General features: G+C 40.8%; 1 protein-coding gene across 1 annotated transcript in view; it reads right to left on the reverse strand.

Moving 5' to 3' along the window:
• LAMC1 (laminin subunit gamma 1) overlaps positions 1 to 18,455 on the reverse strand; it is a 125,315-nt gene that overhangs the window by 17,140 nt on the left and 89,720 nt on the right. Inside the window, exons 14-18 of the mRNA XM_027083069.1 lie at positions 5,280 to 5,525; positions 4,629 to 4,782; positions 3,876 to 4,018; positions 2,724 to 2,902; positions 1,271 to 1,427 (exon numbers count right to left, since the gene is read on the reverse strand). Coding sequence (XP_026938870.1) covers positions 1,271 to 1,427; positions 2,724 to 2,902; positions 3,876 to 4,018; positions 4,629 to 4,782; positions 5,280 to 5,525 — 879 coding nt within the window. The remainder of the gene's footprint in view (positions 1 to 1,270; positions 1,428 to 2,723; positions 2,903 to 3,875; positions 4,019 to 4,628; positions 4,783 to 5,279; positions 5,526 to 18,455) is intronic.

Consider the following 18,455-nt stretch of genomic DNA (forward strand, 5'->3'; position numbering starts at 1 on the left):
CCGGCTTGGGCAGAGGAAAGTACGTAGCCATTGTGGCCCAAAAGAGCCAGATGTAACTGGGGCTGCACCAAGGTGTGGAGCCTGGATGAGTGGCGGTGCTGGCTCACCTCCCCTTCCTGCCCCGTGACCATGCCCATGTGCTGGTGCTGCTGGCACCAGGGCTGCCTGCCACACCCCACCTCTCAGGTTGACTGATTGGCACCTAAGAACGATCACCCCACGTTCAGTTCTTCAACGGATATGGCAGGACAGATGCGAATTTGCTGTTACAAGAGAATACATTAATGAAAAAAAACGTGTGTCCAAATTTGAAAATGAGCAGCCTAAAAAAACCACCATTGTTTATACAGAACAGGAAACATATAAATTCTTCTTAATCTATGTTTAAGACTTAAAATGTAACAACAACTGAAACAAAACACATAAGTTTTTGACCTCTCATTTTATTTTTCCATTTCTAAAAATTTACCTCATAGAACAATTTTTGGACTGTCCTAATAAAAATTAAACTGGCCCAAACCAGATACATCCAATTTCTTCCTTCTCTACTTCAGTAATTTTATAAAATCTTAGGGACATTTACAACAAGAAATAAGCGATATATTTAGCTTTTGTTGACCCGTACTCTGACAAGAGGACTTCTCTAACTCAAGATGGAAACATCATCAATAGGGAAGTTGATCACTGTGGTCCCGGGTGTTATCAACGTTAATGCACATTCACTATGAGTATCTGGTGAGCATATGTGTCTCAGTGATGGAAAACTCCAAAACAAAGTGACTTCAGCCCAGTGGTGAGCACCTTGATAGAAGGATTCATAAAATGCTTGGATTTTAACATCTAACAGTTTTTGATGTGTTGGGAGAATTATTTCTGCTTAGTGTATCTTAAAACATTGACAGGTTCTTTTCTACATGTTTAAAAAATAAAATAATTCATATTCTAAACAGAGTTTAAAAATTGATGGGCTTCCCTGGTGGCGCAGTGGTTGAGAGTCCGCCTGCCGATGCAGGGGACATGGGTTCGTGCCCCGGATCGGGAGGATCCCGCATGCCGCGGAGCGGCTGGGCCCGTGAGCCATGGCCGCTGAGCCTGCGCGTCCGGAGCCTGTGCTCCGCAACGGGAGAGGCCACAACAGTGAGAGGCCCGCGTACCGCAAAAAAAAAAAAAAATTAATTTTATAAAACCATACTACTTAACCTTGCATTAGGAGCTACATCTAAAGACGGACCATCTTATAGAAATTACCCACTTGTTTAATCGTGTGTACCTTTGACATCCTGGGCCTCACGAAGGAGGTCAGTCACCTCTCTCTCTGCTTCCTTTAGTCTATCCTCAAAGGCTTGATCCGTCACCATCTCATCCCCAGTTCCAAGGTTTGCAATGAGATTCTCTAATTCCTGGAGTTTTGCTCGATGCTCAGCAACCTAAGCATAATGGAGGAAGAAAAGGGAAAGGTAGGGTGTACAGACATTCCTGAAGAACTCAACTGTACTTCCTGTAGGAACAATAATCAAAGTGGGTACTCTAGAACAGGGGTGCCCAACCCCCAGGCTGTAGACCGGCAACAGTCCATGGTCTGCTCGGAACCGGGCCGCACAGCAAGAGGCGAGTAGCGGGCGAGCGAGCAAAGCTTCATCTGCTGCCCCCCATCGCTCTCCACAGCCCACATTACCGCCTGCACCATCACCGCCCCCCGCACACCCTGTCCATGGAAAAACTGTCTTCCACGAAACCGGTCCCTGGTGCCAAAAAGGTTGGGGACCGCTGCTCTATAAATATGAAGGTCTATACACTCCATGTATGTATACTTTTAAGTAGATAACATGGGTAGTTTTTCCTCATTCCTCTGGCTTCAAAAGAAAATCTGGTTGATTCCTTTGACGTTAAACCCTACATGCTGATGATTCTCCAGTTCTGACCTCTCCCTTGCGTTTGAGATTACCTATCTGATACCCCCACTTGGCTCTCTGATAGGTATTCTCAACCTAATATCCAAAATTCTATCCTTGATTCTTTCTCTTAAATATGTATTCTCTGAGTCATCACCATCTCAGTAAGTAATGCCTACAACTACCTTAAGCAAAAAACCCAAGATCCATCCTTGATTCTCCTCTTCCCCTAACTTTACCCTCTCTCACACCCTGCCCTGCTGAACACACATATAATATTTGTCCAATTCAATCTAGGCTTCCCCTTTTGCCCCACACCTAACCATCAATCTTCACACAGCAGAGTGCTGTTCTTAAAATATAAACTGGATTTCCCAGCTTACAACTCATTAGTGCATTCCCACTGGATTTGGAATAAAATCTGAATTCCTTACTCTGGTCAACATGGTGCAACGTAAGCTGTCTCTACCGACCTTTCCAGTCTTATCACAAACCACTCCCCCCTCACTCAGCAGGCTCCAGACACCCTCCAGCTTTGAGGCCTTTGTATCCCACGTGCCCTCTGCCTGGAACAGCCTACCCACCACTTCTCCTTTGGTTTGCTCTTTCTTATCCTTAAGATCGCACCTTAAGTGAGTTTCCACAGACGCTCTATATAAAGTAGTTCTCCCCAGTTATTCTCTGTTTGTATTCTTTCTTGCACTTATCTCAGTTAGTATTTCAGGGACTGTGTCTATTTTGTTCACCATTTTTTCTCTAGAGCTTAGAGCATAGGAAGTGCCCATTCAACATCTGCTGAATGAATGAACGCATGCGCTGTTGACAGCTGACCTTATCCTTTACCAGCCGGTAACAAGCTGGACATTCCTGGCAGCCAGGCCAAGACCGATTGTAGAAATAGTTCTCTTCACACTGGTCACAGCGATTCCCCACAAAGCCTTCTTTGCATGCACAGAGACCATCATCTTTGCACTGGAGGGAAAGAGACCCCTCAGGATGACAGTCACAGGCTGCAGAATAAAGGGAAAAGGGTACATAATAAGGGAAAAAAGGAAGAGTGCATTTTCTTTTAACTCACATTGATATCAATAAGCCAACTGTATTATCATTATAATTAGATGCTTTGTGAAAAACAGGCTGATTTAGGAGAATTTAAATGGTTAAGCCTGCTTAGCAGAGAAGCCAGACATTTTTAAAACAGGAGTAAATTTTAGAGTGACCACCTTTTGGAGGGGGCACATTTCACGTGACTGAATAACTACAGAAATTAGTCTATTACAGAAAGTGCCCTTTTTGTGCACTTCGAGAATTTACCTCTACCTTCATCTCTCCACTGTTTTTCTCTCACTAAGGAACTAGAAAACCCAAATGCTAATGCTTATTTTCCATTATTTTATAGTTTGTTTACTCATTTTGTTCTCTGAACGGAGTCAATGACTTATGCTACATTCCACAGGAGAAATGAAGGAATTCAGAAAGCAAAAACCCAAACTGTTCCGCGGCCTAATTCCAAGCAAGTGTTTATGCCAAGGAGCAGCAGATGTGGACATGTAACCGCACCAAAAGGGCCCCAAGGGTGGGAAGCAACTGAGCCAGTAAGTCAACAAACACGTTCGAGCAGAATCCCTCACTGTTTCATTTTCTGCGCTAAGGTGATCAATTAAAAAGTTTCATTAAGCACGGGGAAGGCTCTGTAACCAAAGGGTAATCATCTGGAAAAATTAAAGACTAGAAAAAGGAAGAATCAGAAACACTGTAAAAAAAAAAAAAAGACATAAATAGGGTGGTTGCAAAGAAACTAGAGAGGCTTTCGGTCCTCTGAGTTTTAAAAAAATGGATAATATTTCTTGAATAAAGCATCTGTGATGATCTGGGCACAGCCCTGACTGGGAGCCATGTGGCTACACCGAGGCTGTCAAAGTCCTTTCTGGACTAACAGTTCTAACTGGAATGAGACGAGACTTTGCCACCAACGCCCCTTACGTTTACAGCCTTCAGGTCCAAACCCAAAGTGGTTGACCTCGCAGTGCTCGCAGTGCTGACCGGTGATGCCAGGCTGGCACTCACACTGGCCAGTGTGGATGTCACACTGTCCATTGGTGGAACCCAAAGCATGGCAGTCACACCTGAAAATGAACACATGACATTTCTCAGGTAAGTAAAACAGACTTTAAGAAACCTTTCTTTTTTGTTCCTTTCAGCATAGGACTGATGTAATTTGTATTAAAAAACAGAATGTTAAGGGCTATTATGACAGACGTTAAGGGTTATTAAAACCTGAGGTTCAAGTGATTTTCATGAGTTCTGTTCAGAACTTCTTTTTCTAGCCTAACTCACACGAATACTTTTATTTCACTACTAAAACGACTACCCACGGCTCTCCAATCTGGCACCACGTGGGCGCTGAATAGGAGGTTTGAAAACAGGAATTCCCAGGCAACTGCAACCCTTGAAAGTCTGATTCTAAGCATCTCAGAAAGGACCATATAATTTGTATTGTTAAAAAAATGTTGCTCAGGTGACACTGACACAGCTGGGGCCACTGCATTCCACTCTTTTCTCTCATTACTTAATTACAACTCTCCAGTATTGCCTCGAAAGGGTGCCTTGCCCATTTTAGGCACTCAAATAATTCCTGAACAAAGCCAAGCCAACTATGAACCATAACTTATAAAAATTCATCTCTGACAATAAAAGAGCAGAGGTCACTTGAACCAAAGGCAGCCGCCATCTTACCTCTCACAGCCCCGCCCGCTCTGCAGGTTGTAGAATCCAGGGTCACAAGCTCCACAGTCCCGACCGGTCACGTGAGGCAGACACTCACACTGCCCGGTCACAGGGTTACAGCTGCTCTGCTGCTTCACGGTCCCGTAGGGGTTGCAGTCGCAGGCTAAGGCAGGAAGACAAGAGACAGCAAAAGAGGCAGATCATCTGAGAGAAATACTGAAGTATAAACAACACAAATAGATTCTTTAGATTTGAGTTATCCAGTACAGTAGCCACTGGTCACTGGTGGCTACTGAGTACTTGAAATGTGGCTGGTCTGAATTGAGATGTGCTGTCAGTGTGAAACACACACTGGACTTCGGAGACTTGGTGTGGAAAAGAACATACATCGCAAAAATTTTTTACTGATTACTTGTTGAGATGATAATACATTAGATAGGTTAGGTTAAATAAAATATAGTGTTAAAATTAATTTCACCCGTTTCTCTTTACTGTACTGTGTCTACTAGAGAAATTTAAATTACACAAGTGGTTTGCACTATATTTCTATTGAACAATGCTGCATTTGACCAAACAACTGTAAATATTTAAAGAGACCGTGCAATGATTCTCAGAACGAATGAATATAACTGTGACGGAATCTGGCCGATGGCCGATTACCTTTGCACTTGTCTGCTGGATTGGGAGCCAGGGGATTTCCAAAAAATCCGTCTTTGCACCGGTCACAGTAGAAGCCAGCCGTGTTATAGATGCACTTCAGGCACTCTCCCGTCAAGCGATTGCAATTTCCAACTGCATTGGGATCGATGTTGTCATTGCACTGGCACAGGCGACAAAGCCTCACAGGGCCGTTTCTACCCAGAGGGTCTCCAAAGTAGCCGTCATCACAGAGCTCACATCTTTTACCTGCGCAGGAGACAATCTGATGTTATGAAAGAAAAGGCCTTAGATGTTTCTAGTGCTACTGGTTACAAACAGTCTGGAGTAAACATCAGATGCAAGGCAACGTGGGGCAGTGGACATGGCACCAGCCTAGGAGAGCAGAGGACCTGGGCTGCAGTCCTGGCATGGTGAGTGACCTTGGACACATCTCCATTTCCTTATTAGAAAGATAGCACCTGTTTTGCCTCCTTTGTTTCAGTTGTTTTGAGGATTAACTGAAATCATGCACTAGGAGTGCTTTGTAAATGAGTCCAGCTCAGGTTGATTAACCTTTCCAGTCCCAAGGGCTGGTACATTCATCTATGTTTGTTTTTTCCGATAATATTGAGAAAAATGAAAGATGACTCTTGATACCATACATTTCTTATACCACAGGGTGGGCAGGATCATTCTCTTAAAAAATAAACGGCATGTGCTAATGCTCGTTTGAGCAGTGTCAGCTGGCACAGGAGAGAACTTGGAGAGCATCATTTGCCACTCACTTCTATTATAACTAAGGGAACAGCCAGGTTGAGAAACTTGCCCACAACCAGCCAGCCAATAGTAAAAGAGACAGAGGTGGAATTCAGGGCTCTTTCCACTGTGTTAAACTCACAGCTCCTCATCCTTCTTTTTCCACTTCCCCACTATTATTAGCTCAAGTTGTGTTCTTGGTATCTTTGTAGGCAACTGGGCCTGAATTACCTAAACTTTTTGGAGAAACAGAGGTTTCTTCATTTACTCATCCCACAAATACTAACTGAGCATCTACAGACACTGCTCTAGGTTATCAGGGTGATGTGGTGAACAGGGTGGATGAGGTCTCTGCTCTCACAAAGCTTATGCAGCAACTGAGGGAGACCAGTTCACAGACATATAAATAAACAAGATCACTTCAGAGAGCGACACACATAAAAAAGTTAAACAAAACAGAAACCATGACAGAGAGACAGGGTGAGGGCGACTTCATACTGGGTGGTTAGAGAAAAGCCTCTGTGAGAGGAGACATTTGGGATGACAATGGAAAGACACAAGAAACAAACCATGATAATATCCAAGAGAAGAATGTTCCAGAAAAGCAAGATGAGCTTGTGGAAGCAGTAAGAGACAACCATGTAGGTCACAGTAAGGAAAATGGGTTTAAAGTACAGTGAGATGCTATTAGGGTTTTTTTAAGTGATGAGATCTGATTTACATTTAAAAAGTATTATTCTGGCTGCTCTATGGAGAATGGGTTGTAGGAGAGCAGAGTGAAGCATGGAGACAAATTAGGAGGCTATTTCAGGTGAGAGATGACAGAGGAGTAGACCAGGGTGGTGGCCGTGAAAGTGGTAAAGAGTGCTCAGATTTGAGAACCAGCAACACCTGCTGACTGATTGCTCCTAGGAAATGAGAGACAGAAGAATCAAGGACAAGCCTCAGATTTTTAGCTTAAGCAACTAGGTAGATGGTAGTGTTTTTACTGAGATGAACAAGACTGGGGAAGGAACAGGTTAGGGTTGGAGAAAATCAATCAATTATGAGGGATAAGAGTGAAATACCGTTGGTGGGAAATGGATTAGAAAGTGAAACTGGTAGAAAAAGTCCATGCTGATTATATTGACTCTTCACTTTTTAAAAAGGTTATTGGTATATATTTTGGATTCAAAGTATTCCAAATTTGAAAACTGAATAAAGACACTCATATGAATTAAATTCTAGCTAGTGTAGCACTAATGCTGAACTAAAAATGATCTCGGGAAGAAGCAAAATTTTGTCAGCAAACTGAAAACAAAATTTCGTATGACTTTAATGTTTATTACATGTTTAGTTCACCTTCTAGATATTGGTATGTCATTCTTAATACAGTGTATAGTAGCAGGAGGTCATAGTTTACCTTTCAGCAAATAAGTTATGTTATCAGTAACCCGGACAAGAAAGATTAGATCTGGCAATCTGTAAACAGGAGCTGAGGGTTTTAAGTTGCACTGTCCCTGTATAACTTTAATGGCTGTACATTTATTCTATAAAGCCACTTATATGCATACATACAACTTGGAATTGCCTTCATCCCTACAAATTTCCCACTCTTAGATCAGCTTACTGTATAAAATGCAGTTATGTATTTTCTGCTTGAATATCAGAACAAAATATTAAAAGCCAAGGTACCCCAAAGATTTAAGGCAAACAGCTTACTTGTCCATATGCAAACCCACCGTTTCAGTGCCAGCAACTTAGAATTTGTCATATGTTTATAAAGTTTGATTTGCTTATCTAGCCTTATGAATCATCAGACTGTTTTTAGAACCACTCTTAACAGAGATAGAATATAAAATAATCATGACAACTATTCCTGCTTCCACATTTACAAATTGTGTACTAAAGTGAATATCACTTGCCATTCGTTTCTGAATGACTTGACTTAGAGGAGACACGATTAAAATTCACCTGGGAATTTGTGCCTCTTGCCTTCCATATAGTCATCATTAAATGATGACTTCAATTTTTATTTTCTTTTAGTTTCTGTTCATAGTTTCATTCTCCAAACTAGATATACATAAAGGGAAATGCAGGTTTATCCTTATCACCTTTTATTGAAACTTGTTTGGATGAATACTGATGAAAAATAGAAACCTTAAAGGAAGTTTGTCCTTGCTTTTTATGGGTGATGGAAAGAAGTAAATTTCAACAAATAATAAGCAAAAAAGTTGGTCATCAGTTTAATAAAAAAATTCTGTCTGTTCCGAAATTGAATTTGGTGGGTGAGGCTCTTCATATGGTAAAATGATATGCATTTGATTAATCCATCATTAAATGTTTTAAAGTTTCATTCCTTCATGTGAATGATCAGTTTTACTAGGAACCATTTAGCACACTGAAGTACAATGACTTTGCACTGATGTTGTCCAACCTAGAATGCAGGTTCTGTTTTACTGAGATCTATTTTACTTACTAAATGGCAGCGAAATGGTTACTTTTTGTGATTAATAATGTTGGAACCAAAAATTGACATCCAGAAAGTGTGAAACAATACATTTGTTGCAACTCTCTCTAAAAAAAAAAAAAAAAAGATCTAGCTTGAATTTGCTTAAATTTGACATTCCTTTAGCCATCTGATTCAAGATCACACCAGAAAATATTTGGTACATTCAAACTAGTGAGATTTGAGGAGAGACATTCACAGAAAAACAGACAGGATGAAAAGGCAGAGGGCTATGTACCAGATGAAGGAACAAGATAAAACCCCAGAAAAACAACTAAATGAAATGGAGATAGGCAACCTATCAGAAAAAGAATTCAGAATAATGATAGTGAAGATGATCCAGGACCTCGGAAAAAGAATGGAGGCAAAGATCAAGAAGATGCAAGAAATGTTTAACAAAGATCTAGAATTAAAGAACAAACAAACAGAGATGAACAATAACTGAAATGAAAAATACACTAGAAGGAATCAACTGCAGAATAACTGAGGCAGAAGAACGGATAAGTGACCTGGAAGACAGAATGGTGGAATTCACTGCTGAGGAACAGAATAAAGAAAAAAGAATGAAAAGAAATGAAGAGAGCCTAAGAGACCTCTGGGACAACATTAAACGCAACAACATTCGCATTATAGGGGTCCCAGAAGGAGAAGAGAGAGAGAGAAAGGACCAGAGAAAGTATTTGAAGAGATTATAGTCGAAAACTTCCCTAACATGGGAAAGGAAATAGCCACCCCAGTTCAGGAAGCGCAGAGAGTCCCACACAGGATAAACCCAAGGAGAAACACACCGAGACACATAGTAATCAAATTGGCAAAAATTAAAGACAAAGAAAAATTATTGAAAGCAGCAATGGAAAAACGACGAATAACATACAAGGGAACTCCCATAAGGTTAACGTTAAGAGGTGATTTCTCAGCAGAAACTCTACAAGCCAGAAGGGAGTGGCATGATATACTTAAAGTGATGAAAGGGAAGAACCTACAACCAAGATTACTGTACCCGGCAAGGATCTCATTCAGATTCGATGGAGAAATCAAAAGCTTTACAAACAAGCAAAAGCTAAGAGAATTCAGAACCACCAAACAAGCTCTACAACAAATGCTACAGGAAGTGCCCTAAGTGGGAAACACAAGAGAAGAAAAGGACCTGCAAAAACAAACCCCCCAAAATTAAGAAAATGGTAATAGGAACATACATATCAATAATTACCTTAAATGTGAATGGATTAAATGTTCCAACCAAAAGACACAGGCTCATTGAATGGATACAAAAGCAAGATCCATCTATACGCAGTCTACAAGAGACCCACTTCAGACGTAGGGACACATACAGACTGAAAGTGAGGGGATGGAATAAGATATTCCATGCAAATGGAAATCAAAAGAAAGCTGGAATAGCAATACTCATATCAGATAAAATAGACTTCAAAATAAAGAATGTTACAAGAGACAAGGAAGGACACTATGTAATGATCAAGGGATCAATCCAAGAAGATATAACAATTATAAATATATATGCACCCAACATAGGAGCACCTCAATACATAAGGCAACTGCTAACAGCTCTAAAAGAGGAAATCGACAGTAACACAATAATAGTGGGAGACCTTAACACCTCACTTACACCAATGGACAGATCATCCAAACAGAAAATAAGGAAACACAAGCTTTAAATGACACAACAGACCAGACAGATTTAATTGATATTTATAGGACATTCCATCCAAAAACAGCAGATTACACTTTCTTCTCAAGTGTGCATGGAACATTCTCCAGGATAGACCACATCTTGGGTCACAAATCAAGCCTCAGTAAATTTAAGAAAACTGAAATCATATCAAGCATCTTTTCTGACCACAATGCTATGAGATTAGAAATGAATTACAGGGAAAAAAAAGTAAAAAACACAAAAACATGGAGGCTAACAATACTAAATAACCAAGTCATCATTAAAGAAATCAAAGAGGAAATCAAAAAATACCTAGAGACAAATGACAATGAAAACACGACAATCCAAAACCTGTGGGATGCAGCAAAAGCAGTTCTAAGAGGGAAGTTTAGAGCTATACAAGCCTACCTCAAGAAACAAGAAAAATCTCAAATAAACAATCTAACCTTACACCTAAAGGAACTAGAGAAAGAAGAACAAACAAAACCCAAAGTTAGCAGAAGGAAAGAAATCATAAAGATCAGAGCAGAAATAAATGAAATAGAAACAAAGAACACAAGAGCAAAGGTCAATAAAACTAAAAGCTGGTTCTTTGAGAAGATAAACAAAATTGATAAACCTTTAGCCAGACTCATCAAGAAAAAGAGGGAGAGGACTCAAATCAATAAAATTAGAAATGAAAAAGGAGAAGTTACAACAGACACCGCAGAAATACAAAGCATCCTAAGAGACTACTACAAGCAACTCTATGCCAATAAAATGGACAACCTGGAAGAAATGGACAAATTCTTAGAAAGGTATAACCTTCCAAGACTGAACCAGGAAGAAATAGAAACTATGAACAGACCAATCACAAGAAATGAAATTGAAACTGTGATTAAGAATCTTACAACAGGGCTTCCCTGGTGGCGCAGTGGTTGAGAGTCCGCCTGCCAATGCAGGGGATGCGGGTTCGTGCCCCAGTTTGGGAAGATCCCACATGCCGCGGAGTGGCTGGGCCCGTGAGCCATGGCCGCTGAGCCTGCGCGTCCGGAGCCTGTGCTCCGCGGCGGGAGAGGCCACAACAGTGAGAGGCCCGCATACCGCAAAAAAAAAAAAAAAAAATCTTACAACAAACAAAAGCCCAGGACCAGATGGCTTCAAAGGTGAATTCTATCAAACATTTAGAGAAGAGCTAACATGCATCCTTCTCAAACTCTTCAAAAAACTGCAGAGGAAGGAACACTCCCAAACTCATTCTAGGAGGCCACCATCACCCTGACACCAAAACCAGACAAAGATACTACAAAAAAAGAAAATTACAGACCATTATCACTGATGAATATAGATGCAAAAATCCTCAATAAAATACTAGCAAACAGATTCCAACAACAAATTAAAAGGATCATATACCATGATCAAGCGGGATTTATCCCAGAGCTGCAAGGATTCTTCAATATATGCAAATCAATCAGTGTGATACACCATATTAACAAGTTGAATAATAAAAACCATATGATCATCTCAACAGATGCAGAAAAGCTTTTGACAAAATTCAACACCGATTTATGATAAAAACTCTCCAGAACGTGGGCACAGAGGGAACCTACTTCAACATAATAAAGGCCATATATGACAAACCCACAGCAAAAATCATTCTCAATGGTGAAAAACTGAAAGCATTTCCTCTAAGATCAGGAACAAGACAAGGATGTTCACTCTCACCACTACTATTCAACATAATTTTGGAAGTCCTAGCCACGGTAATCAGAGAAGAAAAAGAAATAAAAGGAATCCAAATTGGAAAAGAAGAAGTAAAACTGTCACTGTTTGCAGATGACATGATACTATACATGGAGAATCCTAAAGATGCCACCAGAAAACCACTAGAGCTAATCAATGAATTTGGTAAAGTTGCAGGATACAAAATTAATGCTCAGAAATTGCTTGAATTCCTATACACTGATGATGAAAAATCTGAAAGAGAAATTAAGGAAACACTCCTGTTTACCATTGCAACAAAAAGAATAAAATACCTAGGAATAAACCTACCTAGGGAGACAAAAGACCTGTATGCAGAAAACTATAAGACACTGATGAAAGAAATTAAACATGATACCAACAGATGGAGAGATATATACCATGCTCTTGGACTGGAAAAATCAATATTGTGAAAATGACTATACCACCCAAAGCAATCTACAGATTCAATGCAATCCCTATCAAATTACCAATGTCATTTTTTACAGAACTAGAACAAAAAATCTTAAAATTTGTATGGAGACACAAAAGACCCTGAATAGCCAAAGCAGTCTTGAGGGAACAAAACAGAGCTGGAGGAATCAGGCTCCCTGACTTCAGACTGTACTACAAAGCTCCAGTAATCAAGACAGTATGGTACTGGCACAAAAACAGAAAGATAGATCAATGGAACAGGATAGAAAGCCCAGAGATACATCCACATACCTATGGTCAACTAATCTATGACAAGGGAGGCAAGGATATACAGTGGAGAAAAGACAGTCTCTTCAATAAGTGGTGCTGGGAAAACCAGACAGCTACATGTAAAAGAATGAAATTAGAACACTCCCTAACACCATACACAAAAATAAACTCAAAATGGATTAGAGACCTAAATGTAAGACTGGGCACTATAAAACTCTTAGAGGAAAACATAGGAAGAACATTCTTTGACATAAATCATAGCAAGATATTTTTTGATCCACCTCCTAGAGTAATGGAAATAAAAAAATAATAAACACAAAAATAAACAAATAGGACCTAATAAAACTTAAAAGCTTTTGCACAGCAAAGGAAACGATAAACAAGACGAAAAAACAATCCTCAGAATGGGAGAAAATATTTGCAAATGAATCATCGGACAAAGGATTAATCTCCAAAATATATAAACAGCTCATGCAGCTCAGTATTAAAAAAACAAACAACCCAATCCAAAAATAGGCAGAGGACCTAAATAGACATTTCTCCAAAGAAGACATACAGATGGCCAAGAAACACATGAAAGGATGCTCAACATCACTAATTATTAGAGAAATGCAAATCAAAACTACAATGAGGTATCACCTCACACCAGTTAGAATGGGCATCATGAGAAAATCTGCAAACAACAAATGTTGGAGAGGGTGTGGAGAAAAGGGAACCCTCTTGCACTGTTGGTGGGAATGTAAATTGATACAGCCACTATGGAGAACAGTATGGAGGGTCCTTAAAAAACTAAAAATAAAACTACCATATGACCCAGCAATCCCAGTACTGGGCATATATACCCAGAGAAAACGTGCGGGGGCTTCCCCGGTGGCACAGTGGTTGAGAGTCCGCCTGCTGATACAGGGGACACAGGTTTGTGCCCCGGTCCGGGAATATCCCACATGCCACAGAGTGGCTAGGCCTGTGAGACATGGCCGCTGAGCCTGCGCGTCCGGAGCCTGTGCTCCACAACGGGAGAGGCCACAACAGTGAGAGGCCCGTGTACCACAAAAAAAAACAAAGACACATGCACCCCAATGTTCACTGCAGCACTATTTACAATAGCCAGGTCATGGAAGCAACCTAAATGCCCATCGACAGACAAATGGATAAAGAAGATGTGGTACATATATACAATGGAATATTACTCAGCCATAAAAAGGAACGAAATTGGGTCATTTGTAGAGACGTGGATGCATCTAGAGACTGTCATACAGAGTGAAGGAAGTCAGGAAGAGAAAAACAAATATCATATATTGACGCATATATGTGGGACCTAGAAAATGGTACAGATGATCCAGTTTGCAGAGCAGAAGTTGAGACACAGATGTAGAGAACAAACTATGGACACCAAGGGGGGAAAGCGGTGGGGGTGGTGGTGGCGGTGGTGGTGGTGTGATGAATTGGGAGATTAGGACTGACATGTATACACTGATGTGTATAAAATGGATGACTAATAAGGAAATAAATAAATAAACATAAATAAACAAAAAACAAAAAAATGAAATTGAAAATTATGTCCCTATTAATATTTAGTTTAACTTCCGTATATCAAACTATTCTTTTTTGAGAAATGGTAGGGAACTCTGACTAAAATGTTTATATACAGCACCATCCTATGCAGTGTCACACTGGAGAGCATTTTTTCAAGAATAATTTTCCAGTGATTAAAAATTCATGGGATATTAGTATATTAAGAAATTAGAACATGATAAAAATGGCATTTCAAAACATCAAAGAAAAGACAGATAATTAAAAAAAGACTTGAGGAGAGTTAATAAAACATACTACCCATAGAAGGAAGGGGATAGTGTTGAGAAACCACAAGTAGAGCATAGCACCTGGGATAGTAACTGCAGGGCTCCAGAACCTTGGCCTCAGAGGGTGGGTGGAGGGAGCAGTTACCAGAACCTAATAGTTTCTAACTTTCTTAAAAAGGGCTGTTTGGAGAAGGTCACCTGCCAAGAGCTGGTAACTTTGATTAAGGTCACCAAACCACAAGGACCCTACAGAGAGGGGGCCTTGGAGTACATACTCTGCCCTCACTCTCCTTCCTCTCTCTCTCTGATCTCCTACGTGCTTCCCACCACCTGCACTCAAATGGAGGTGGCCAGGTGATGTAGTACATGCAGGTCTCATCAGGGTGGAGAAGGATAAAGAATGGATATGGAGGGGCAGATGGAAGGCTTCCAGCCCACCATCCAAGTGGAGACAGCAAGTAGGTAGCTGGTACTCAAGAGAGTGAGGTCAGGGCTGAAGACATGGATTTTGCAGTTGTAGGCACAGAGGGGCTTTTGAAGCCTAATGATGAGATTTGTTCACCTAAGGAGAGAATATAGATAAAGCTAACATGAAAGCCCTAGGTTGAGAAACAGAAGTGATCAAAGGAGATCCAAGAGAAGAGAAGAAAAGTGGAAGAAAACCAAGGTGAGGGAAGTATCACAAAAAGCAACAGGAGAAAATGTGTGGAGCAAAGTGAGTAGTGAACAGTGTCCAGTGCTGCTGAGAGACCAGGTCAGATAAGGACTGAAAACTGACCACTGCATCTGGCAAACAGAGACCACTGATGAGGTAACAGAAAATGTGGCTGGGGGAGGAGGAGGACACGAAGAAACAGGATGTTAAGAGAGGACAGGAAGCTAGGGGCCCTTCTTGCCTCTGAGGCAAATATTCAATAGTTGCCAGACCCACACCCAAGATCCTTCTCCAGAGTAGGATTAAGACACCATTTCAGTTCTGCTTTTTCATCAGGTAGTTTAGCTAGTCTAGATACGATCCATATTTAAAATGTCTTAAAACCTGTTCTGAATAAAACTCAATTAAAAAATCTGCTAGAAAACTTAAAACAGAGCTACATGATAGCCCATGAAAAGCTCTCATTGCAAAATATCTTCCACAGCTACAGCTAGTCTACCCCTCTGTCTCAGAGCCTAGGATGTAGGTTCAAGTCCAGGCTGTACTACTTATATGACTTCGGGCAAATTATAGACTTCTCTTAGTCTTGGTTTTCCTTATTATCCCTCCCACACTGGGAGTGGCGTCTTCCTTTCTTCTCCTTTAGCACTCTTGTGTGTGTTCCTTTATCTGAACTAACCACACTGTATTAAAATGATCTGTGCTTTGCTCCACACTTTTAGACCCTGAAGATTAGGGACCCTCCTTTATTCATCTTCATGTTCCAAAGCCATGCACTCAAAAAATTTTGTTGAAAAAATGATTATTATTCTTAATTTACCTAAACAGATTGTTTAAAGTATTAAATTAAATGCAGAAGCATTTCACACATGAAGATTTCAGTGACTATCAGCAGTTATTCATATTCTTCAACAATTTTCTAAATGAGGAACATCTTACTTTGTATCTGCAACCTCTATTCATTTATTCAATAGATACTTGCATTCATTCAACAAACACATGTGCCAAACACTATTCTGGGTGTTAGGGACACAAAAGTGAATTAAACAGACAAAAGTTCCTGCTCTCAAAGAGCTTAAACTGGAGGTGGAGGGGGAAGATAGGTAATCAACAAATGAATACACATAAAAATATCAAGTGGCTAAAAAGTGCTATGAAAAGAAGTAAAGCAGGATATAGGAAAATAAAGAGTGATGGCATTGGACTTCCCTGGGGGCTCAGTGGTTAAGAATCCACCTGCCAGGAGACGCAAGAGGGAAGAGATATGGGAACATATGTATATGTATAACTGATTCACTTTGTTATAAAGCAGAAACTAACACACCATTGTAAAGCAATGATACCCCAATAAAGATGTTAAAAAAAAAAAAAAAAAAAAGAATCCACCTGCCAATGCAGGGGACACAGGTTCGATCCCTGGTCTGGGAAGATCCCACATGCTGCGGAGCAACTAAGCCCGTGCGCCACAACTACTGAGCCTGCGCTCTAGAGCCCGCGAGCCACAACTACTGAAGCCCACGCGCCCTTAGAGCCCACATGCTGCAACTACTGAAGCCCGCGCACCTAGAGCCCGTGCTCTGCAACCAGAGAAGCCACTGCAATGAGAAGCCCGCGCACCGCAACTAGAGAAAGCCTGCACACAGCGAAGACCCAACACAGCTAAAAAAAAAAAAAAAAAAGACTGATGGCATTATTTTTCACAGGGTCTGTGCTGTTTTCATGCAGACTTCTACATCCTAATTAACATCCTCAAGAACTGCTATAGATCATTTCCTTCAATCCAGGTGATAACTAACAAAGCAAATACAGCTGACCCTTGAACAATGCGAGGGTGGACGATCCCTCTGCACAGTCAGAAATCCTTATACAACTTATAGTCATCCAGCCCCCACCTTCTACGGCTCCTCTGAATTTGCAATTCCACATCCAGGGATTCAACCAACTGTGGATTGTAGTACTGTAGTATTTACTATTGAAAAAATCTCATACAAGTGGACCCATTCAGTTCAAACCTGTGTTGTTCAAGGGTCGACTGTATATTTCACAAATCTGATTAGTGACTAATATGTGTATAACATTTCCTAAAATCTCCTATATGATACTCCATCTCTCTATAAGCATCCCGAATAATTTTACTTCACCATTTGTACTATTTAGTATAGATATGAGAACGACTCCACAATGCCTAACTGTTTAGTTTACTGTCCAGTGAAACAACAGAATCAGTAGAGGGATCTCTTATCAAAATGCTCTATTAAGTACTTCTGAGAGTAGACACTGAACGAGGGATACTTACTATACTCTGTGGCAGCAGAGTAAAAGGTCCTAAGAACCTGGGTACAGCAGGGAGGGTTCATTGAGGAAAACCATCCTGGGGAAGTGACGTTTCAACTCAACCCACAGAACAGACAGGAGTTGGCTAAGGAAAGTGAGAGAGTCGGGTAAGCACTCTAAAGAAAGAGAACAGCACGTGGCAGGCCAGAGTCGGGCACACCTGAGCCCAGGAGGGCAGGAGCAGCGGGTACAAGTGCAGCGGTGGGTGGTGGGGAATGAGGCTGGAGAAGTCTATCTCTAAGAGACTCTGTTGCGCCACTGTTTTCTTAAAAAAAAAGGAGAAAAGAGTCAAAAATATGAAATTCTACACTAACTTCTACTCCTTATTTTTTCAACTACCTTAAGCAAATGATTGGCTCTCCCTGTGTGGCACTGCCCTTGTGCTCGATGTGCGGTCAGGGGAGAAGTGGAAGGAAGGTGGAGTGTTTTAATGTTTCCCAATGATTAAAGAATGTTTTGATGAGACATGAGAGATACAGATTATGAGCTCAGTGTTTTGGTTTTTCTACTTATGTTCATGCTCTCTAGCAGTATCTTTTGAACAAAGAGCTTGTAACGGAGTCAAAGTCTGTATCAGAAGCCTGGCCAGAACCTCTCCATTACGTGGAGGCTAAAGTCAGTGGAAGAAAGGGGAACGGTCAACAGTGAGCCCCCGTCTCCTCTGTGAATCAGCACAGGCAACTCCTTGAGTAGCCAGGAAAGATCTAGTTTTATGTTCTTATCAAAAAGAAAGAATCTCAGAGAATGGGAACAGAGATCTTATCCAAAGCTCTACAAATATTTTTTTCCCCAACTAAATGCGATGGGCCCTGATACACTGAAAGGACTATTTAGATAAAGAATTTAAAGAATTTTAAAATTACCACTTTACACCAAGAATCCCAGGGCAGCCTCACAAACTAAAACTCAAGCTTTGATTCGCGTCTTGTAAGGGAGAGTATATTGTAGTGATCCTCCTCTTTGGAGCCAGAATGCCTGGGTTGAAATTCCAGCTGCTCCAATGACTACAGCCATGTAGCCTTGGACATGTAACTTAATGTCTCTGTGCCTCAGTTTTCTTAGCTGTAAC

The sequence above is a fragment of the Aethalodelphis obliquidens genome, unplaced genomic scaffold (assembly GCF_003676395.1).
Source record: "Aethalodelphis obliquidens isolate GAN/ISIS:26980383/991018 unplaced genomic scaffold, ASM367639v1 scaffold48, whole genome shotgun sequence".
NCBI classification, from domain to species: domain Eukaryota; kingdom Metazoa; phylum Chordata; class Mammalia; order Artiodactyla; family Delphinidae; genus Aethalodelphis; species Aethalodelphis obliquidens.